General features: G+C 52.6%; 10 protein-coding genes across 10 annotated transcripts; 5 read left to right on the top strand and 5 right to left on the bottom strand.

Moving 5' to 3' along the window:
- Positions 1-1731: 1731 nt before the first annotated feature.
- Positions 1732-2865, top strand: GT037_005448 (uncharacterized protein; the record flags this gene model as incomplete). The annotated part of the gene is made up of 1 exon (XM_038930495.1): positions 1732-2865. One exon carries the CDS (start codon positions 1732-1734, stop codon positions 2863-2865), a length of 1134 nt encoding a protein of 377 aa, XP_038787445.1.
- Positions 2866-3264: 399 nt separating this feature from the next.
- Positions 3265-4153, top strand: GT037_005447 (uncharacterized protein; the record flags this gene model as incomplete). The annotated part of the gene is made up of 2 exons (XM_038930494.1): positions 3265-3412; positions 3465-4153. The coding sequence occupies 2 exons, from the start codon at positions 3265-3267 to the stop codon at positions 4151-4153; spliced, it is 837 nt and encodes a 278-aa protein (XP_038787444.1).
- Positions 4154-5087: 934 nt separating this feature from the next.
- On the top strand, positions 5088-8397 carry GT037_005446 (nadph-cytochrome p450 reductase-like protein; the record flags this gene model as incomplete). The annotated part of the gene is made up of 3 exons (XM_038930493.1): positions 5088-5202; positions 5255-5895; positions 5944-8397. The coding sequence occupies 3 exons, from the start codon at positions 5088-5090 to the stop codon at positions 8395-8397; spliced, it is 3210 nt and encodes a 1069-aa protein (XP_038787443.1).
- Positions 8398-9476: 1079 nt separating this feature from the next.
- GT037_005445 (delta fatty acid desaturase) lies at positions 9477-10694 on the top strand (the record flags this gene model as incomplete). The annotated part of the gene is made up of 1 exon (XM_038930492.1): positions 9477-10694. The coding sequence occupies one exon, from the start codon at positions 9477-9479 to the stop codon at positions 10692-10694; it is 1218 nt and encodes a 405-aa protein (XP_038787442.1).
- Positions 10695-10774: 80 nt separating this feature from the next.
- On the bottom strand, positions 10775-11857 carry GT037_005444 (uncharacterized protein; the record flags this gene model as incomplete). The annotated part of the gene is made up of 1 exon (XM_038930491.1): positions 10775-11857. One exon carries the CDS (start codon positions 11855-11857, stop codon positions 10775-10777), a length of 1083 nt encoding a protein of 360 aa, XP_038787441.1.
- Positions 11858-12093: 236 nt separating this feature from the next.
- On the bottom strand, positions 12094-13254 carry GT037_005443 (uncharacterized protein; the record flags this gene model as incomplete). The annotated part of the gene is made up of 3 exons (XM_038930490.1): positions 12094-12284; positions 12802-13098; positions 13164-13254. The coding sequence occupies 3 exons, from the start codon at positions 13252-13254 to the stop codon at positions 12094-12096; spliced, it is 579 nt and encodes a 192-aa protein (XP_038787440.1).
- An 813-nt stretch (positions 13255-14067) lies between these two features.
- Positions 14068-14438, bottom strand: GT037_005442 (uncharacterized protein; the record flags this gene model as incomplete). The annotated part of the gene is made up of 3 exons (XM_038930489.1): positions 14068-14249; positions 14306-14359; positions 14411-14438. The coding sequence occupies 3 exons, from the start codon at positions 14436-14438 to the stop codon at positions 14068-14070; spliced, it is 264 nt and encodes an 87-aa protein (XP_038787439.1).
- Positions 14439-15466: 1028 nt separating this feature from the next.
- On the bottom strand, positions 15467-17091 carry GT037_005441 (uncharacterized protein; the record flags this gene model as incomplete). Its single annotated transcript, XM_038930488.1, has 3 exons — positions 15467-16223; positions 16578-16887; positions 16974-17091. 3 exons carry the CDS (start codon positions 17089-17091, stop codon positions 15467-15469), a joined length of 1185 nt encoding a protein of 394 aa, XP_038787438.1.
- Positions 17092-18125: 1034 nt separating this feature from the next.
- GT037_005440 (uncharacterized protein) lies at positions 18126-21566 on the bottom strand (the record flags this gene model as incomplete). The annotated part of the gene is made up of 3 exons (XM_038930487.1): positions 18126-18147; positions 18213-18644; positions 18979-21566. 3 exons carry the CDS (start codon positions 21564-21566, stop codon positions 18126-18128), a joined length of 3042 nt encoding a protein of 1013 aa, XP_038787437.1.
- A 363-nt stretch (positions 21567-21929) lies between these two features.
- On the top strand, positions 21930-22553 carry GT037_005439 (uncharacterized protein; the record flags this gene model as incomplete). The annotated part of the gene is made up of 1 exon (XM_038930486.1): positions 21930-22553. The coding sequence occupies one exon, from the start codon at positions 21930-21932 to the stop codon at positions 22551-22553; it is 624 nt and encodes a 207-aa protein (XP_038787436.1).
- Between the last annotated feature and the right edge of the window lie 203 nt (positions 22554-22756).

The raw sequence follows: 22756 nt of genomic DNA, 5'->3' as shown, positions 1-22756 counted from the left end.
CATTACTAGGAAACAACGTTGAACCATGGCTCTAGGAAGATCTGCAGCAAATGTATCACTTCAGGACAAGATCTCTTGACAAGGCTGCTACATGTTGTTCAGCTGTTGGTCTGCATTGACAAGTCACTACGCCACAACAAAGCCTGACCTGCCCATATCGGTTACTCCACTTCACTCAATCTCGAGCTAATGGGCCGAGCTATCGAAATGTATACAGTGGCTTGCGTTTATCCAGAACGAGACTTGCTGATTGGGTTTGTGGCGTCTAGTGCGTAAGGCCTAGGGGGTCCAGCCTCGCCGAAAACATATCTGAGTAAGCTAGTATTAGGGACCATGCCTGTAGCGTCGCATTGGAAGTTAGACAGAGGCTGACAGTAGGAAGCCCTTCTCAAACAATAACAAGGCCTCTAACAAATATTCTCGAGAGGTGTAAGCAGTACCCAACCCAAGGGTGCTTCTAGTCTAGTGCCCGCGCTCACGCGCTTGATCAATAATATTCTCAAGAGAGTCTTTCTCGCAGTACTCTAGTATATGTTCCATCCTCTTGTAAGGATTTATTAGCTGCGTTGTAGTGCGTAATTAGAAGAAGAAACCTTATTGTGACAGGTCCTACTTCCGGCTTTCAATGCGACGCCAGAGCATGCTTCGTGGCTCGGATACGTTTTTATGTCTAACCGGCAACTCTTCAGCGGATGAATTGCCCCTCTGCAGAACTGTAAGGTGAGCAAGGATAGCAATATTGAGCGCCACAGACTGAGCCCTGGTATCTACCCCAACCTGGTACCCACGCCATTGCGCACCGGCGCGACAACAGACTGTTTGATGGCGAACCTTCGCAAAGTTTGCTAAAGTTGAGATTGAGTTGGGTAGAAATATCGATTGGGAACAACAGAAGAGGCCTGTGTGCGCGAGGTCAGAAGATACCTGTTCTCATTTTCAGAGCGCGCTCTATCTAGGGCGTACACGATCGTGACGTTGACTTCACAGGCGACTTGACGATACTGTGTAGAGATACCGACACTCGAAGGCGGGTACGATTGGGAGCCTGGAAACGTTCGGTGTTGAGCGGCGACGACAGCATGTGCGGTAGTGCTAAGGATTCGATGCTGGAGTTTCTTGGTGTGAACACCTGCAGCTGGACGGTCAGAGAATTCATCTCAAACCAGTACACAACAAAGTACAATGATGGGCACATGGCCCTGCACGCTGGAAGAGCAGATACATCGCAGAATGAAACGTACTGAGCATGCGCCATATATCGAAGATCGTAAGAGTCGCCCTCGGCGTGGCTCTAAGCCGACAACTCCGGTTGTACGAATGATGTGCTGTGATGTGCGAACAAGCTTCGTCGAACGGACAACCTATACTCAATCAGCATGTAGAACTACATTAAAACATACCGGCGATAGCGCATTCATTGCTAGTACCTGTTCATGCTGCTGATTACATAACTCCAATCAAAGTACGTACACGGGTATGATCGCTCGATATATGCTACCGCCTCCAATAAGAACACGGTATTAAATGCGCTTGAATGCTTGCGACAGCGGCGCGTCGTGAACCCGGGCTCCGGTGCACGACTGAAAAGCATTGCGGAGGTTTTGCAGATGTCGGGGTAGACTGAAAAGAGTGGGACGTCACTACAATCTGTGGGTATGCGCCATCCCCATGTATAAGACGAGAAGCCCACCTGCTAGTAAGTAGACCTCAAAGCACATTTCGACTTGCAAGATGGGAGAACGTTTGGACAACCGCGCCGTTTGGCTCTCTTCTTTCTCTTCTCCTTCGGAAGTCGTTTCTCTACCCGTACCCACTGCGACTCAAGGCTCAGCCGTCATCCGCATTGAAGCAACGTTTTTGACCCCGTACACGGATGCCGTACACACTGGCAAGCTCACTGCCCTTTGTCTCAAGCCACCATTCGTTCCAAACCCAGGGGCCGTTGGCCGCATTCACGCCGTTGGGTCGGATTCTGTAAAAATGAAGCCGGGAGATCTAGTCTACGTCGATCCAACGGTTCGCGCCAGGGACGACCCAAAAATCATCATCATGCAGGGTCATCATGGGGGCGGTGATACGGATGCACACCAGAAATTGATGCATGAATGGCGCGATGGATCACTGCAACAATTTCAAAAGGTGCCGTTGGAAAACTGCTTTTTACTGAATGAGCAACGTCTCTTGGGCGAGTTGACGTACACTCCCGCGGATCTCACTCTCCTCCCTGTGTACATGGTAGCGGCCGGTGCACTCATCGAGGCTGCAAATATCAAGGCTGGTGAGACCGTCGTCATTGGGCCTTCGGGCGGTTCGTTTGGTGGCGCTGCTGTGGAAGTCGCGCTGGCGCTCGGCGCGAATGTCATCGCGTTGGGAAGAAATAAGCAGAAATTGGAAGACATGAAACTCGCACTTGGGAGTCCGGATCGCCTACAGCACGTGGTAATGACGGGACACGTAGAAAGCGATGCCGTTGCGATCAAAGGGGTCGCTCCTGAAGATGGTGTCGACGTCTACAATGATTGGACACCTGGGAAGTTCGCCACACCACTGTATCTCTCGGCGGCGTCGCATGCCCTCAAAGGTGACGGGAGAGTCATTTTGAGCGGTGGCGCAAGCGGCGATCTTGTGCTGCCACATATGGTTATGGTTCACAAGAACTTGCAGGTGACGGGAAGGTGGATGTACCAACCCGCTACAGCACAACTGGTCATCAATATGGTGACAGCTGGATTCTTGAAGATTGGGAAAAGAAATGGCGCTGAGGTCGCCACCTTCAGCCTCGATGCACACCATGCCGCGATTGAGAACGCCGCAAAGAACGGAGGTCGGGGTAACTTCACCGTGGTCACTCCGCATGCAAAGTAGACGTCACTCTATTCAAGAGTCAGCAGTTGCGTATAGTCAACGTAAATATCCCGAAGTGTCAATGGTTGCGCATCGTCTTACAAACAGTGCTTGTGTGATTATGGTGAGAAAGCGGACAAGCGGACTCCCGAGTCGCCTGCATATTCCCCGATGCTGAAACGCAAGCGAGTAGACACGATGACGGCGACGATCAATGCCACACACTGGTTGGTTACGGCTGATAGTGGCCAGTAAAGGATGCAGGCGCCACTCGCCATGCGACTCCTGTGAGTACAGACGTGATGGTGGTAGGCGCAGAACAGCAGGTTGTGGACGACTGGTCCCCTTAAGGCTGCAATCGCCTTTGCCTCACCACGGCTGTCGCTCGCTACCACGTCGCTCTTTGCCAACTGTACAATCATGTTCGCCTCTACTGGGCAATGGCTATTGTTTGCGCATGCCTTCGCGCTGGGTGCCGTTGCGCATCGGGACTGGTGGCTGCAAGGCCTACCTAAATGCTGGCAGGACTGCTTAGGCAACACAGAAGCGGGTTGCGGCTACAGGAAATGTGAGTTGGTGCCTTTATAGCTCCACTACGGCGTGGACTGACGATTGTGCAGGTATATGTCAGACAAGCGAAAGCAGCGCCTCTTACCTCCCCAGCGCTGTCGCGTGCGCCGTCACCAACTGCGATGCAGACGACTGGGCCCTCGAACTCGTCCTCGGCCCGCTAGAACTGTATTGCGATGCAATAGGCTGTACGATACCGGCAGAGGTGGTGGATGATGCATACGACGCCGTCTCGAGTAGCTACGTACCGCCATCGACCACGCGTGCCCCTCCTACGACGACGGTCGCTGCACCGAAGCCGACCACCACCACCAGCGGAAGCGACGACGATGACAGTGATGGCTTCACAAGCCCGGTTAGCACTATCATAACCCGGACGACCACCGATGGCGACGGCAACACATTGCAGATAGTCGTACCCATAGTAGTGAACCCAACCGGCATCAGTACAGGCAGCATCGTCACGTCTACCGTTGCTGGTGCGTCGCCAACGTCTGCGGTGTCATTGCGCAGCGAAACTGCCCAGCCTTCCGCTCCGGCGCCGACAGCGGGAGCCTCACCGACCGCATCTCCACCTCCATCGGCGACGGGGTCGGGGTCGGGGTCGGATGAGCCAGATCCTCCGGCCAACGGCGATGGAAGCCCTTTCGTGAACATGCAAGCGGGTGCAGAAAGATGGGCGGTGTCGATACCACTTATGGCAATGGGTGCTTTCGCCGTGTTGTGGATGCGCTTATAGCGGGCGATCATCTGTGGTAACGGAGACGTGCCTGTGGCTTCGCTCGAGGCCGAGGCTTGTTGGGCAAGGGTCATTGATCTCGCGTTGGTGAGCGGTAGGCGATCGTGCGCAAGCAATATTTGCTTCTTTCCCGGAATGTACGAGTGGTCGTGATCTCTCCGCGTTATAGGCGTTCTAAGTGCACGAGAGCAACCGCGACCACGATACATTCCTGTGCGATACGCACACACATGACATACGTTGGACTTTGAATGATATCACGGCACCCTCGTAGATGAGACTTTCGAAGACCACAACGTTAAAACCTCGTGGCTGCACCTCTAATAGACATCCGATCGCCAAAGATGCCAGCATTTGGTTCACACACATCATCCCACCGCTTCGGTACTGCAACCAATCGAGATAGACCCAATGCTAAGTCGCACTACGCATGCGTTGCATAACATTGTTTCTGACACGCTGCACCTTCTTAAGCACCATCATCAACTTTTGCGATCGCATTCGTCCTCGGCTTCCAATTCCATCTCGTGTATTCAGTGGCTTTGCATGTGCTTCCAGCCTCAAGCTCGGCCGACCTCATAGTTCCTCCGTGCACCGACGTGAAAAGCTCCGACACGGCGACTACCCGAAACGGCAACAACAAATCACCGTGCTTGAATTCCACGACAACGACCGAGGCATCTTTCTTTCCAAGCACCAAAGTGGTCCCAACGCGTCAAGGAGGTAGCATTCGGGGCGCGCGAAAGGATTTGCTCTGTTTCAGTGCGTCATTATGCGAACGACGTGGCATGACTTAATTATTCTGATTCATTATAGATAGAACGAGCTCTCCCGACATCCCAACAACACATACATCTTCAGCGATCCACGAACATTCATATACCGTGGTCCTTTTCGTTTCTAATTCCTTTCTACTGCTGTAATTTACATCACAATGGCGAATCTTGAGCCCATACCCGGCCCACCTGGTCTGCCCATTGTTGGCAACATTGGAGACATCGACGCAACAAACCCTACACAGTCCATGTGCAATTTGACATTGAAATATGGTGAACTGGCCCCCTGACACGCACGGAGAAAGCAGACGGCTAACGAGTGTAGGCCCTATATGGAAATTCTATCTCGGCGGCGAGCGTGTCGTCATCGCGAACCAAGCTCACCTTAACGAGATCTGCGATGAGGAACGATTCTCAAAGATCATAGCAGCATCACTCGAACAAGTCCGGAATGGCGTTCACGATGGCCTGTTCACATCATACGGACCACAAGAGGAGAATTGGGGTATTGCACACCGTGTCTTGCTTCCACAACTAGGGCCGCTAGCCATTCGCAACATGTTCAACGAGATGCACGACATTGCGTCTCAACTCGTGATGAAGTGGGCAAGACATGGTCCTGAGCATGTTATTCACGTTACGGACGACTTCACACGCCTGACTCTCGATACCATCGCTCTCTGCGCCATGGACTACCGGTTCAACTCGTATTACCAGCAAAAGATGCACCCGTTCGTTGAGTCAATGGCCGACTTCCTCAAGACCAGTGGAGACCGTGCGAGGAGAGATCCCATCTCGCAGATGTTTTATGGCGCCGAGTCGCAAAAGTATTGGAGGGATATTGAACTGCTCCGCAAAACCAGTATGGATGTAATCAAGACGAGGAGAGACAACCCGACCAACAAGAAAGATCTACTCAACGGCATGCTGAACGGTGTTGATTCTAAGACTGGCAAGAAGATGACGGTAAGTTAAACACGATTACTGGGACTGAGGTCACACTAACATCAACAGGATGAGAGTGTCATCGACAATATGATCACATTCCTGATTGCTGGACACGAGACGACTTCCGGCTTGCTTTCGTTCACTTTCTACTACCTGCTGAAAAACCCTCAAGCATATGAGAAGGCACAGCAAGAAGTAGATGATGTTATTGGTAAAGGTCCAATTACTGTCGACCACTTGACAAAGCTTCCATATCTGAATGCTGTACTACGTGAGTCTCTCCGTCTTCAGCCTACGGCGCCCGCAGTGGGTATGACGGCCAAGGAAGACACTACGATCGGAGGAAAGTATGCGGTCAAGGCAGGCACGCCACTTGTTGCACTATTTCCCATGGTTCACCGCGATCCAGTCGCATATGGCGAGGACGCTGAGGAGTTCCGCCCCGAGCGAATGCTTGACGCAGAGTTTGAAAAGCGCAACACCGAGTTTCCCAACTGCTGGAAGCCATTCGGCAACGGCATGCGAGCCTGCATTGGAAGGCCGTTCGCCTGGCAAGAAGCCCTCTTGGTGCTTGCCATTCTCCTACAGAACTTCAACTTCACTATGGAGGATGCGTCATACCAGCTTCAAATCAAGCAGACACTTACGATTAAGCCCAAGGACTTTTACATGCGCGCGCATCTCCGAAGTGGAATCTCTGCCACATCACTCGAACGCAAATTAGCGTCGGCTACTCTCAACGAGCCTCCACCAGCGAATGGGGCGCCACGTGTGCAGAAGGAAAAAGTTGCCAAAGGCAAGCCTATGGCCATCTATTACGGGTCCAACACGGGAACATGCGAAGCGCTCGCCAACCGACTTGCCAGTGACGCCGCAAACCATGGCTTCAACGCGGCAGTCGTCGACACCCTGGACGCTGTACGCGAGAACTTGCCGACCGACAAGCCGATCGTCATTGTCACTGCCTCATACGAGGGAGCGCCTGCCGACAATGCCGCACACTTTGTCAATTGGGTTGGCACCTTGAAGGGCAAGGAGCTGGAGAACGTCAACTATGCGGTCTTCGGATGTGGTCACCGTGATTGGGCAAAGACCTTCCACAAGGTACCAAAATATCTTGACGCTACCCTCGAAGAGCGTGGCGCAACCAAAATGGTTCAATGGGGCAGCACTGATGCTGCCTCTGGAGATATCTTCACCGACTTCGAGACCTGGGAAGACCAAGTACTGTGGCCAGCCATGCGCGAGAAGTACGGATCAACGGAGGCCGATGGCGAAGGCTCGCTGGAGACTACGCTTGACGTCGAGGTTACAGCACCAAGGTCGTCGACTTTACGTCAAGACGTTCGCGAGGCTCGTGTAGAGGAAGTTGAAGTTCTTTCTAATGAAGATGCTTCAGAGAAGAGGCACATCGAGATCAGCCTTCCATCAGGCATGACCTACTCCGCAGGCGACTACCTGGCTATCCTACCATTGAACCCCAAAGAGAACGTCCAACGCGCGATGCGATACTTTGGCTTGACTTGGGATTCGATGCTGACTATCTCTTCGGCTGGCCCCACTACTCTCCCGACGGATACGCCCCTCAGCGCTGTCGATGTTTTGGGTGCCTACGTAGAACTCGCCCAACCCGCCAGCAAGCGCAACGTCGTTGCATTGGCTGAAGCTACACCCGATGAAGCGGAGAAGAAGCAGCTCGAGCGACTCGCCGACGAGACCTTCAGCGCCGAGATTACTGCAAAACGCGTCTCCGTTCTCGATCTCCTCGAGCGCTTCCCATCTACGAAGCTGCCACTCGGCGTCTTCCTAAAGATGCAGCCACCCATGCGTGTGCGCCAATACTCGATATCCTCGTCGCCATTATGGAATCCCAACAACGTCACCCTCACATACTCTGTTGTCAGCGCGCCAGCCCTCAGTGGCCAGGGTCGGTACGTGGGCGTGGCAACAAACTACCTCGCCAACCTTGCGGCAGGCGACAGGTTGCACGTCAGCGTGCGCCCCTCACACCAAGCCTTCCACCTGCCAAAGGACTCAAAGAATGTTCCGGTCATCATGATGGCAGCAGGAACCGGTCTGGCGCCCTTCCGCGGCTTCATCCAAGAGCGCGCTGCTCAGGTCGCTGCCGGTCGCAAGCTAGCACCCGCTATACTCTTTTATGGTTGCCGGACACCGTCCAACGACCTCATGTACGCCGATCTTCTCAAGCGCTGGGAAGACATGGGTGCCGTCTCAGTCCGTTATGCCTTCTCACGCAAATCGGACGAGTCGCATGGCTGTAAGTACGTGCAAGATCGTGTCTATCACGATCGCGCCGATGTCATTGAACAGTTTGAAGCGGGCGCAAAGCTCTTCGTTTGCGGATCGCGAGGTGTTGGTGATGGGGTGCAGGAGACGCTTATCAAGATTGCGAAGGAGAGGTTGAAGGAGAAGGAGGGCCGGGACGCCGACGATGCCAAGGCTAGGGAGTGGTTTGAGGGGCTGCGAAACGAGAGGTTCGCTACCGACGTCTTCGAGTAGACGTAGAAAATCACTATCTAACTTGTTTGTCACCCATGTTGCCTACTAGCTCAATATCCACGTCTATCGAGCCATACCCCAACGAATCACCGAATCGCCAAACTCTGGCAGAATTTTGTAACTCTGGTAGAATTCTCAACGGCGGCGGAGAAACCTTACCGCCATGTTGCCAAGGAGTAACCAAGGTTAGGCTTGCGCGCACGTTCTGCGGGATTGCCCCGCCGATGGCCCACGGGCGCGCAGCCCAGCCCACACACCAGACCTGAGACCCTGAATTACCCGATTGCTCGAATACCACCGAACAAGACACCTTGGTCAAGTTGGGCATGCAACAACAAAGCATTGCAACTCCGCATGAGGCATACATGCGGCCAAATATCGACGTCCCCACTGATGATGTTGACCACGTCGTGCTGCGTGCTCTCCCGGTGTCGCAGCTTCGTCCAACCGCTGCATCTCCTTCCCCTTGCGGCGCGACTTTAGACGGGCTGTCAATGGGGCGGTCAGATCTCGATAGGTCTTCCTCCAATGCCTGGGCCGCCTTGGACTTGCTGAGCCCCATACAAGATCGTCAGGGCCCACGGGGCTTCGTGTTATCTGTTCCCGATGCGGTTACGGTGCGGCTCATCTCTTGGACCCTGAAGGAACTTTGGAACAATGAAAGTGCGAGTGCGATACCAACCAAGTCTCGCAACACCTCCCGCAGCTTGCGATAAGCTCACTGGCCTGTAGTCATGGATACTACATGCTTGTCCCCGTGCTTATGGTCTCTTTCCGGCATTCCTGCCTCTTCCCCTTGCCTCACCGCAACGTGTTCATCCTAGACTGCTAGTGCCGACTGTGCGCTGACGTTGAAATCTCGGTTAGAGACCCACTGTTTCCATGGACGCGAGGCGGTGTCTTGTACACACGGTTTTCTTCGCGACGTTGAAACGTAGGTCGAGTGCATTGAGCTTAGGCTGGTGTACATCAAGGAGCAGATTTTTCGCCTTCCACCCGGACGCGTCTTGGTACAAAAGGATGAGTAGCGACACGGCACGCTCTGCACGCTCCTCCCTCCCTTCTCACCTCCTTGGACCATGATTACAACAACGTCCCGCACACAGGCAGCGCCTGTAAAGACTAGGTTCACTGCCGTGGCCGACGATGTCAAACCAACTCCGATTCCAGACGTCAAGACCCTAAAGGACGCTATTCCAGCAAAGTGCTTCGAGCGCTCCATGATCCGCTCCTTTTCCTACGTTGTTCGCGATCTTATCATCGTAAGCGGACTCTTCTACTCTGCCGTCCGGCTTTCGCAACTTGACGCCTCGCCCCTTATCACGGTCCCGCTTTGGGCGCTCTACAGCTTTGTACAGGGATGCTTCTTTACCGGCCTCTGGATTCTCGCCCACGACTGTGGCCATGATTCGTTTTCTGACAACCTTACCGTCAACGCTGTGACTGGCTGGTTCCTCCACAGCATTTTGATGGTGCCGTTCTTTAGCTGGAAGTTCAGCCACGCACGTCATCATCGCTACCACAACCACATGGAAAAGGACACTGTTTTCGTCCCTCACCGAAAGTCTGATGCCATGGCCAGGACCACCGAGCCATCCATCATGGAGAAGATCATGGACCATGCCGCTGCCGACACACCACTCATCCAAGTCGGCGCTCTTATCTTCCACCAAGTGCTTGGCTGGCCTGCTTACATCTTGATGAACGCCGGTGCCGGACCGAAGAGTCTGACCAAGAGCGACCGGGCTTCCCAGTCAAAGTACAAGCAAAGCCATTTGGACCCGACTTCGCCCGTATTCACTCCTTCAGAGGCGCCATTTGTCGCCCTGAGCAACGTTGGACTTATCCTCACCATGAGCGCCATCTACCTTGCCTCGAGGAGCGTCGGCACATCAACCGCTCTCTTGGCATACGGTCTCCCTTACCTCTGGATGAACCACTGGATTGTCGCTATTACCTACCTTCACCACACACACGAGGACGCACCTCACTACGAGGCCGAGAACTGGACCTTCATCAAGGGCGCTGCTTCCACTGTTGACCGCGACTTTGGCTTCATTGGTCGCCACATCTTCCATGGTATCATTGAGTACCACGTCGTCCACCATATGTTCCCCCGCATTCCCTTCTACCACGCGGAGGAAGCCACATGGGCTATTGCTCCTCTCCTCGGCGAACGCTACATCCAGCAAAAGAGCAACTTCTTTGTCGATCTATGGCAGAGCTTCACTACCTGCAGGTACGTTGAAGAGGGTACTGGCAAGAACGCTGGAGGCTTGGTTTGGGCGAAGAACTAGCTTTGAAAGAGCCTTCAGTTCCGATGTTTTACGATTAGATTTCCTCTAGACATAGATCAATGCCTTTCCCGTTGTAGAATCTAGACCAAAACTTCAACGTCACGTACTGCGTGCAAGTCCTTTGCGCTGAACCCTGCCGTGAAACGAATCGACCCGGCTGGAATGGTCCAAGTCTTGCTGTCGACATCCCAGAAACTAACGTCTCGCCTCATTAAATTGAACGTCACCGCTTGCGTCTCACCTGGTAGGAGATGCACCTTTTCGAAACCTCTCAAGACTTTCACGGGCGTGCCTGCAGGAGTTGTTTCCTGAGGAAGGGACAGATATAGCTGTGGTACAGCAGAGCCAGCCCGGCCACCGTTATTCGTGATGTTCACCGTAGCCACAGCGACCACGGTCCAGAGATCCCTGAGTCCACCCGGTGCGATTCCTTTCGACTTATCAGGGACAGGTGTCAAAGGCACACCACGAAGCTCGACATTCAATTCATGACTCATTACAAAACTGGTATACGAAAGTCCAAATCCGAACTCGTAGTGCGGCTCCAAGTCGTGATTCGCGTCGAAGCGACGATAGTCAATCAATTGACCTTCGACGTAATCTGCCTGCCATGCATCTGGATCAGTGACATTGCGAGGCAATTCCACAATGGGTGGACCGTAATCCGCTGCAGGCTTTGGGATAGAATACGGAAGACGACCAGATGGTTCTACGTCGCCCCAGAGGACATCAGTAATAGAGTTCTCGATTTCCTCTCCTGGACAATGTGCTGCCAGAATAGCCGTTACGTTCTCGTTTTCAGCCCAAGGCATCAACACAACACCAGGGCCATGTGTGACGACGACAGTGTTGGGACACAACTTTGCTGTACTCTCCACCGCAAGGGTAGCATTCCAATGGAAGTCCAGATCAGGCCGATCTGAACCTTCTGTTGCGAAAGCATTGAGGAAAATCAAGCAGACCTGCGGTACCGGGTAGATCGAACGAAACCTTCCGTCCGCAATCTCGTCATTGTCGAAGAGCCATTGAATGCGCCCACCTAAAGAACGGACCTTGTTTCGAATGGCTTCAAGTGGACTAACGAGGCTTGTGTGTCGTACCGTTCCAGATCCACCGCCGATATCAAGAGTTCCCCATCGGGTAATCCACTGCAGCGTTACCATAGTCGAGAAAGATTGAACCGATAGTCGGATCGGGAAGATCGTTACCAAAGAGACCAAAGCTTGTTTGGTTTGACAATGGCAAAGTGTTGTTCAAGTTTCTTAAGTAACACGGTGCCAGCCGCACCCAACTCACGTATGCCTTTTGCGTGATCGCCACGAACGTCCCAAGCAGGGACCTCGGGGAAGGATGCGGCCAAGAGCGATTGGTGACCATAGGTGTAAGTGAGGAAGACAGGTCAGCTGGCAGGATCAGTAACAGGGAAGTCCTCGTCTTGACCCAGCCGAAAGTATGGCGTCATAACTCTTGTCGCCATATCGTCAAGGCGGGCGGGTGAGATGTTGCCTGCTTCGATCGTATCAGCGAGCGAGTCGCCAAAGTAGAAGATTCCAGTGGGACTCGTGGTTCCAGGTGTCTCCATATCTAGTCCTACATTTACTGTTCCAACCGTCGAATGCGTAGTCTTTCAGTCAGAAACGACGTATCCTGGAAAGGCGAGTTCGTCTTTGAGAAGGTGATTCAGTATTTCTAGATTAGCGCAAGCGTAAATGTTGTCAACACAATTGCAACCACACGCGACAGATTTTGTCCCTGCATAGACAGTATTAGCGAACGGCCAGATATATAACTTATAGAGTGTCCGATCGTCAATATTAGTAGATACCGCCTCTATTACTGTTCCATCTTCGCGGGTAGAACGGGTACATTAGGTTTCTTGTCCGTTACCGATGTAATGCTATGAGGAGGTCTGCACACTGGCTCCCTGAATTCCAAATATGGATTCGTTCATTGCGACACCCGCAAGGTAAGGGTCTGGTCCGAAGCCCTCTCAATTGCGTCCACTTTGAGCGTGACGACTCATTAGGCCAGCAGCCGGATTGTGACATACAAGAATCGCGTGTATGTGGAGCATGTAGATTTGCTTACCCGAGATGAACATGCGCACCTTTGGCTCTGAATTCTTGTCCAATGGCAAGTCCGCGTTCGTACATCAGTCGCCTGTCCCATGTAGCTGCGACTGTGATACCGGAAGCAAACACACTGACGCCGTCCGAACGCGACAAACCAGCGGGGCCGTCGGACAGGCACAGGCCAGTGTAGTTGAGTCGCTCAATTGCCACGAGCATGCCTACACATGGTAGGGCTGGAGAGGAGCCATAACTACCAGTGACGAGGTCGATCTTCTCAGTGGTATTAAGCTGAGAAACAAAATGGGTGGCTTTTACTGCCGCCTCAGTCCAAGCTAGTGAAATTGGTCAGCTATCACCAAGCTCGAAACACCCGTGCTTGGCTATTTGGGTAGCTTACAAAGAGGGACTCGGACAGGCGCATCCCCAGCCCATACAGAACATAGAGGTAATGACGTGGAAAGTAGTGTTACGATCTTAGCGACACGCATATTGCTAGTGTCGCGTGAGATAATGAGGGTTAGAAACGGTGTCGTGAAGATTCAAGAATGCTCTTTACCACCGTTAAACACTACAGCAGCCCCAGCCCTGCCTATTGAGACTCTTATAGTTGTTCCAACTGCCGTAAGCGAAGCTGCACGCAAGATGCTATCGTTGATACGTCGTATTTTGAACCCCATGACCGTTGCCATACATATCAGACCTCCTCCTCGGGAAGACTCAAAGGCACTCCCCGCGCTTGCGGATACGTCGTATTTCAAATACGATGGGAAAGTATGGTGATTAGCCTAAAGATGTGCCGGACAATAGCGTTGGTAACACTAATCGCTAGGTGAACGCTAGCTATAACCGTATTGCGGGGTACACGAGCGACAGCCTGCGCGACTACAACCACGACACTGCATTCATCTGAATAGTCATGATGATGTCAATATCATTCATGGTCCAGACTTTCAAGTTGTCGCATCTGAAAAGTGCTGCGCAAAACGGTAATACACAAGGTTGCCCTTAAGGAAAGCGTATAGGGAGAGCTTGCTTACAGAGAAGAATCAACATCAGACCAGTCTTCGCAGTAGGATGATTATTGTTAGGCCATCACTCGATACGCTGCACTCGCTTTGAGGTCATCGTATGTTAGACAAAGCCATGAGATCACATTGTGCACTACAGGGTCAAGTGAGCAGCACCAACTATCAGCCAAATTCAGCTTGCAGCGTATGCGATAACTTCATTGATCGGAAGTATGACTATATCTTGCAGCAGAGATGTCCTAAAGATTGATCTCGGGTATAAAGCTTGAGCATTTAAGACGTCTGTCCACCCTTCTTTCCAGCCTCGACGGGGTCGACCTTGCCGTGAGCAAACTCGCCCTTGGCACTGCCGCCGGATCCTGAAGAGCCAGTGGAGGAGTCGGTGCTTCCAGTGCCGGATGTAGCACCACCCTGCTTTCCAGCCTCATGGGGGTCGACCTTGCCCTGGGCAAACTCTGGCTCGTATGTTAGCATGCGTGATTGCGGCCTTGGAGAGATCGTGAAGACATACCGCCAGTACCGACGCGCTTGTCTGGGGTGCCGTCCTGCTTGAGGCCTCCGTGCTCTGTTTACCAGTCAGTTTCTTGCGAAGTAGGCAAGTAGTTGTATTGCTCACCAGTGGGCTTGTACTGCTGGTCCGCCATATTGATGATGTATGTTTGATTGAAAGTGGGAGTGGTTGGTCGAGATGGTACTTGTTGAAGAGAGTAGATTGATGGTTGATGACCACAAAAAGTGCTTTCACATGGGATACTTATACATTAATGGCTGACCTCGACATATTTATCACGACGTCACGGCACATCATAAGATGCCAACGCGTCGTGGCACATCTCACGCGTCCATCTCGCGTACACGTTAGATCTCAGATCCATCGTGGACGGGCCGCGCGCTAAGGCGCAGGAACATGATGCAATCCAGTCTAAAAATCTCGTGGATCCTTCCAGGCCATGTCAGCCTATGCCTTCCGAGGCAGTTAATGATGCAGAATCAACAGCAGCATGGGGATTTCGCAGATCGCGATGGAGACCCCTAGACTGAATCAGGGTCTTGATGTCATGATATAATCGCAAACGTCGCGCCTTTGCACTAGTCAGTCCAGGAACACCAATAATCCGGCAACACTATGGGTCGATCGTGCATTGCATATCCGCTTATGCAGGTGGTGGAAAAGAAAGGGGAAATGCCGCGAGTGCGGGGAAAGATCAATGACGGATGCTGAAGCAGCATGCGTGCTGGGGATACGTCTCTCTGAACGTTGCATGCCACATGCGTAAGAGGCTAAATACAACGCAGTCGTCGGGTTATCATCAGTCGCGTTCGAGATGGAGTGACGTAAGTGCAAGGATTGCTTTTTGCGATGGAATGCATCATGCGCGTCGATACCAATGCGTCCAGGCCAAGAAGCGAGGGGCAGATGGTAGGTGACGATGACCATGGACCCCGGTAAGATATTGCCTAATGCAAAACCACTCTTGGAAAGAAGATCTGCCATTGATGGAGGCACGCATATCGTGATGTAGTCCATATTCAGTCCTTTGGTCATTGTTGTTCGAGAGGAAGTCAATCGACGCGATGTGCTCTCATCAATGACGGACGCGCTTGACCACGTGTCCACGTGTGGGAAGTATGTTATCGCCCCACCTCAAGCATATTCGGAGCCAGGTCGAATTCACGTAAATTTCCGTATTCTCTTTAGTACGAAGTCTGGTGGTGCAGGCCCAGCAGTCTTGCTAAGTACCACGTTCCACAGACCTTCAAACGCATCTCTTAGATGCACAAACTCTTCTTGTCGGACCCAAACGACGTAGTCAATCGTTCTCAAGAAACGTTTCTCGGCTTCCAACGTGCTCCGTTTATTCGCCTCGAGTAATCTCACCCAATGCTGCAGGGTTGACCATTTCTTGTCATCCGCAAGGAACTTGTACGCGATGTGCACGGAAAGAGCAATGAGCGTGGCGTCACTAAGCTGTGTGGCTGAAACTGGGGTGGAGACGTAGCATGGGACGGGAGCTAAGACGCGCTCGCTTGCACACAGTACGTCATACTTCGCTGTGGCTTCACGTGGGGATGTAGAAGCGAGAGCTACACGATATCGGAAAAGCAGACATAGCGCAAGAGGGATGGTGTCTGGACTGGGATGAGTGGTACCAGGAAACATGATGACCAACTCGTTGAACAGGCGCAATATCCGTTGACACATGGCACTTGTGAAATCTTCGGGCTGAAAGACCTCACTATGCTGGTCAACCTGTGAGAGTTTGTCGCTATGCGTAGCTGTGTCGAGCGTAGACTTCACAATGGGGAGTGGTGCGTGCAATATGAACAGACTGAGACGAGCAAGAAAGGGCGCGGTGTACGGCTGATGTGGGCTGAGGGGTGGAAGGGCGTTGTGAGAAAACGTCGATGTGGTCATATCAGCCAGGACGCTGTTGCGGTGGTGGTTGAGGTCGTCAGTCGATCATGTCACTAACTCAGGGAATTAATTCCTGGGGAGAGGCGGGTTGATGTCAACAGCACATTTGCACAGTGCTGTGAAACGAGAATGTAGTCGCGACTTCATGCAGCAGTGAAGTGCATTTTGAAGGGTTTGTAAGCATGTGATTTGCATCCATTGTACTATGACTATCACAACGCGTTGTAAAGGTGCTCGGTGCCATCCACCATTCTTAGATGCGCGAGAAGTGAAAAGGTCTGACGGTGTACACATCTAGCTTCTTATGAGTCCCACTTACCCCCATCTTGCTCTCAACAAGCTTTACCACCTGACACTGTCTAGTCACTAACACGAGCCCCGGCACTGAGCATCAACACCCGTAACCGCATCGACATCCGCGAGACTAGATACCTCCTCGAGCAGCGCCATATACATCTTCCCTCCCTTCTTCACCTTGCTCAACATGTCCGCCTGCTCCGCATTCCACTTGTTCCAGAGTGCATGAATCTTCTCGACCGCGTCTTCAGCCTCCTGCTTCTCTATCTTGGCTGTCTTGCGTTCGAGGTAGTTCATTTCCCAGGGCGAGGGCTTGTCTTCGTCGTCGAGGCAGCGGGGACCGTCCCAGCGCCTGCAGAGGTCGGCATGCTTGGCTTTGGCTGGGGGTGTTAGACAGGACCGGCCTGGAATTAGACAGAGGTGGAGGGGGGTAGCAGGAGAACAGTATGGGCAGCAGGGTGATTACCTTGCTCTAGGCTTGCTAGGACTACAGCTCTGCGGTGGTCGTTGTATGACCATTCTCTGGTTGCAACAGCGGACGTCGCGAAGAAGCCGAGGGCGGTGATGACGAGCGTGAACCTCATGGTGTAGTGTTGGTATCTTGGGAAAACGAAGGGAGTTCTCGAGAGAACGGTTTGTGGAGATTGATGAAAAGAGTTGGAGAAGAACTTTGGCGACTTTAAATACGTTCTGTTCTTCTCTTCTCGAAATTTGCGGTTCAAGGTTTTCGTGGTACAGAGGGATGTATCCATGGATGAGGGTCAAGCTTGGATGCGCAACCAATGGAACAGCGGCAAATCGTAAGATCAGAACCATGATAATGTGAGGCATTCATACCGGTTGTTCAACAACTCTGGATCAGGCTGGTCAAACAAGACTTGCTTTGGCTGCCACTGAGAAAGCCAACTTCACCGGGCGACAATCCAAGATCCGCTGTGAAGGATGTTGCAGTGTGAGACTATATCTCTATCATCGTGGAGCGCAGCAACTACCCCTATAGTAGTTTAATAATTTGAGGCATTTTCTTTCTCAATGATGTTCAACTCTTCGTGGCGAAGTTGCCAGCCTGAGGATAGCATAATGCGGAAGCCACCCACAAGATTTCACATGATTATTGGATCCTCGATGTAGCACAGAACTCGCAAACTCAAAGTGGTTCTCTCAGTACCACAAACCCTCTAAGATACCACTCACGTGACTAACAAAACTCACCAAAACTAAACCAAGCCAACAATATGACCATCTATATCTGAAGAAGAGGGATAGAGCTCCGATTATCACAGCAGCTTCATACAGCGAATATAAAGTATCTAGGAAATACACCTGTAATAGCAATCTATCCATCAGAAAGATTGCAACTCTAGATACCCCAATACCACTCCAGCCATTCCAAGCCCTCCATACCCTACATTTCCCCCTCCCTCCCATGTCACTGCTCACGGACACTTATTCTCAAGCTGAGGATCATTAAGATTCTTATTATGATCGCGCCACCCATCATGACCGCCCCTAAACCTTCCATTATACCTTCCATCATCATTCGGATCGAGAACACGGTTGCAGCCACGACATCTATTGCCTTGGAGAAGGGTAAGTGGGTGTGTGCCGTGGTAATTAGTCAGGCTAGAACAGGGCGCATTCTACATCAGCCAATTCTGTTTTCGCTTCTCGAAGGGGAATAAACGCGGTATTAGTGTTTACTTACCTTGTAGCCTTGACACAGGGCTTCACGGTGATCATGCGCCCATCGTACTCTGATATCCAGGTTCGCCAGCCATTGTTGTAGACGCGTGGATCGTCGCGTTCTTCCTTGTTGGAACGCGCAATAGTAGCCAGAGTGGTGGGGTCCACGGAGGGCGCCCTGGTCACCCTGGTGACGAGACGGCGTGCGCTGGTGGTTGCGCTTCCCGTCGAAGTTGGGGAGGTCGCACTGGAGGAGGGGAGAAGGAATGTAGCATCGGTCGTTTGTGCCTCGGTGACCATGCTGGGGTGATCATACCAGGCAAGGGCCGTGGAGGCCGTGGCCAAAATGGTGACGAGGACGTTGCGCATTGTTGTAATGGTTGGAGTTGAAGGTCCCTTGGTGTGGTGGATGGTTGGATGTTGGTGTAAACAGATGATATATTCCTCTTCTTGGCTTAGAGAAGAATACTTGCGCAGTGGAGTCTAATGCAGAAGACGAAAAATGATGAACGGGAAGAAGATATTATATACATTTATCCAGAATTCCCAGAGAACGATAGAAATCTCTATCATAGTGACCTTGGTTGCCGCACCTCGCAGACCATGGTCACGCTTCGCCAAAGGACATGGTCGCATGGCCCCTGAAGAATCCTGATTCGCAAGATCTCCAAGGCGTTGTAAATCTTTACCAATGCAAAGTCAAAAATGGCCGACGGAACTATGGAACAAAGCTACAACGCGCGGGTATCGAATCAAAAACCTCACACTGCATCATTTACACCACTCACCAATGCCGCGCAATGACCAGCCACCCCCTCTCCTTGACCGCATTAAAGAGCACAGCAACTCTCTTCCGCTTAATGCCCTCTCTAGCCGACACATCTTCAATCGCATGCTTACCGTCCAAATGCCTCAGCAGCATAGGCCAGCTCTCTCGCAGTTCCTTGCCCGTTATACCACCAAAGCCACCATCTGCATGTTTCGGTGGGCTCGGATTCGCCGATATCATCGCAGTCTCTTCAAAAGTCTGGGCAATCTTGTCAAGCCACCTGGCCTCAATAGATGATGCTTTTTGTGGGGAAAGGATGGTGGTGTGGGTGAACAAAGCGGGGTCTGGTAGTGTAAGCTTCTCGACGGGAGATGTCGGTGAGACGATCGAGGTGCGGGATGGCGATGGCGATGGCGAGGCGGGCTTGAGATGGAGCGGTGACGGACGATGGGGCTTTGCGTCTCGTAGCCCGAGATAAGTTGGTGACTCTGCTCGTTGCGATGGGTTGAGCGCGATGGTTGTGCGCTGACTACTCGTACTGCCGGCGTCAGACCCGGTGCGAGCAGAAGAGTTCCGTGACATGGCTGTCGACCCGAGACGCGGGCTCAGTATGGTACTGCTGTCCATGTCTTCATCCGCATCTCGCCGCGTGCGTCGCAGAGGGGACGAGGTCCTGACCGAGTTTAGAGAAAGCAAACTGCTTCGTTTGTCGGAGAGCAGACTGTCGGCTACTGAATCGTTGTCGCTCATCAACTCTCTGCGCGCCTCTTCGGCTTTCTTGATACGCTCTTCCCGCTCAATCTCGGCTGCCACTTGCGCTTTGATCTCAGGCGTTACCCGTACCCAGGCAAATGTGCGCAATTGTGTGACCCAGCCTCCACGCATAAGCCATGCTAAAATCTCCATGTAGGCATCGCGATGCTCGGCGGTGGGTATAAAGGTTCTGTACGGTCGGGGCGTACCGGAAAGCATGCTCAGTACCTTGGGTAGGGTAGGCAACGTAGGGAAGCGCTGTGCGTAGACTGAAATCGCGGCCGGGAGAACAGTCATATCGGCATTCGGACTGACGATGTACGTGTCGCGTGGTGACAAAGGAGCGATAAGACGTGCGCGCCGCCAATAGACGAGATGACTGGCTATGTACTCCATGTCTTGCGCTGATATATTATGCTTCTTGGAGATCTTCAGTAGCGACTTGGTGGGCACGATGTTGCGTATGTAGAAGGCGATAGCCGCCGCATTCCCACCAGCGTCGCCGCCGAGGTCCTTGATCAGCACCTCGGCATCCTCCAGAAGCAACAGGGCGGCATGCTGCGTCATGGGTGCATCGTCGTCCTCTAGTATAACGTTCGAGGTCGTAAGCCATAGGCCTGGCATCTGAGGTTCGATGGCGGTGGGGAGGTATGGCGTGGAATCGGCTTGTGGAATCTGGAAGGATGTATTGAACGTCGCGTCGAAGTGGATGTGAGCTATCTTGTCGTGCGAGATGGCATCGAACATGATGGCGATGGACTTGGCAAGCGGTGATGTGCTGACAATCTTCTTCCACGTCGCCGTCAGAGACTCGTTGGTCTCCTTGGCCCGCTGCTTGATGTCAATGATGCGTTTGGATTCTTTCCAAACGTACTGAAACCGCGCCTCCTCGTACTTGAGTGCCTTGGCGTACTTGCGCGTAACGTTATCGTACATCTCCTTGACGCGCTGCTGGTACTCGAGTGCAGGCGGATTCAGCACGAAGACGACGTTGAACATGGTCATGTCGGGGTTGTTGTTGTTGTCGTGGCTTGTCGAGTTACTCCGCGCGTCGGATCCAGCCTCTGAGGGAGCGCCTGAGGGTCCGCTGGACATGGAACCATGGCCGTAGCCTGGCTCGAATCCCTCGGGCATTCTGAACGGCTCCGGGACGGGTTTCGCAGGCGCTTCGGGGGCGTCGGCGTCGTCGTCGTCATCGCTGGCACTTGTGAGATTCTTCATCAGATCGCCATCTTCAAGTCTTTGCTTGTCCGATCGCTTCTTCCTTTTCCGCTTCGTCTTCTTCCAGAGCCCGTCTTCCCGGACGAACATGGGCGCGCCCAGAAAGACGATGCTCTCAACGCCCAGCTCGAATCGCTTCTTGTTGTACTCCTTGCTGGGGCTCAGCATCTTCTCCAGCGCATCCGTCTTGAAGCCGAGCACCGTGCCCCAGTCGTGGTCTCCGCCCTTGCCCCGACTTCCAGTAGCTTCTTTGTCATCGTCGTCATCTGCATCCTCCTCGTCAATCGTCTCCTGCCTGCCCCATAGCCCTGACCCCAGCTTGTCCTTGTCGCTCACCCGCCCAGTCAAGGTTCTTCCCGATCGACGGCCGCCACTAGTGCGGCTGCCTAATTCGATATCGTTTTCATCGTCCGAGTCGGTGCTGCTGTCCCAGTCGCTATCCGAGCTTCGCGAGTCAACGCTGGCCGTGGACGTGTCGTGACGGAACCAGGCTGGGTCTTTGGCCGCGGCGAGAGCGGCTGCTGACGGCGATAGCGGCGGATAGTGGAATACGAGGCGAGGGCCGAGCGACCGCGATTTGGTGACGAGGAGGATGGCGTGGAGGTTCGAGGCAGGTGGCAGTGGGACAGCCATTGGGTGCATGGAGGACGCGCAGACGCACATGCGGGGAGAGAGCTCGGGAAGCTGCGGAGCGCCGGGAGATCTAGCCCAAAGCAGAATAGACCCTCATCTGTGAAGAAACCAAGTCATCCTAGGCGATGATTCCAAGAACACAATCTGACCATAAGGGTTGATGACAATGTCAGCCAGCTCTGATGGCGGCTAGAATGCGGTGCAAATTCTCAGAGCAGAATACTGCCTGCGGCCTTCTGTGAGGGCACAGCGTGGATTCATTCACAATGCAGCGAACGACGGTCTACCCAGTGCACCCCAAGTACTAAAGTCTACTCTCACCTACTAGTAATACAATGACAGAAGATGTATGGTATGGCAAGTATGGCTTCCGCACTCGAATATACTCCGCGCTCAAACCCAGGCAGAGTGCCCACCGCGGATATCACCCAATACTTTCTAGGAGACGAATTGACCAGACTAGCAAGCTTCATCAGTGGCGCTCCCCCCAATCTCCTACACGACATCATGTCCGCCACGTCAGAAACTAAGCTCAGGATACTCCTGGCCAAGTTCAGCCCTATGGATCCACGAATCCAACCCAGCGTGTCTATGCAAGCCACATGCGCACGCATCACACGCTGGCTGGAAACCAGCAGTGAAATCTACGCGATAAGTAAGGACGTCATTCCCTACGCCTTGTTCCTCTTCCTCAAGGTCAGAATCCTGGACAGTTGTACAAATGAACTCCCTACGCACATCGAGGCGGCTAGATTTGGCGTCGCTGTCAAGATTGCGTATGGCAATCTGTGCGACGGCACAATGTGGCCTGAAACACTAGAATCTCTTGTAGGTATGCCATTCGACTATATCCAATTCGTCGAGCTCGAGTTTCTGAAAGACTTGGACTGGAAGTCTTGGGTGCGCGAGCTTGACTTTACAGAATTTTTTGAGAGATTCAAGATCGTGTGGGATGTATTGCTTGACTACGACGACGAGACCTTTTGAACCATAGCATTCCCTCCTGCCTGAAGGAAAACCCGTGGTCCAGGAAAGGATTCTCTTCGAACACAGATCATTTCACGAAATCTCAATATTAACCAAAATCCTTGTCACATGGCAGTGAACAAGGTCTACTCGGTAGCATATCAGAGTGCAAAAAGATTATTACCTTGTCGTTGTCACATTATCCATGATTTGGAGCTGACCTC

Source organism: Alternaria burnsii (assembly GCF_013036055.1).
Source record: "Alternaria burnsii strain CBS107.38 chromosome Unknown 740, whole genome shotgun sequence".
NCBI lineage: Eukaryota > Fungi > Ascomycota > Dothideomycetes > Pleosporales > Pleosporaceae > Alternaria > Alternaria burnsii.
This window is presented reverse-complemented; position numbering and strand designations above follow the sequence as displayed.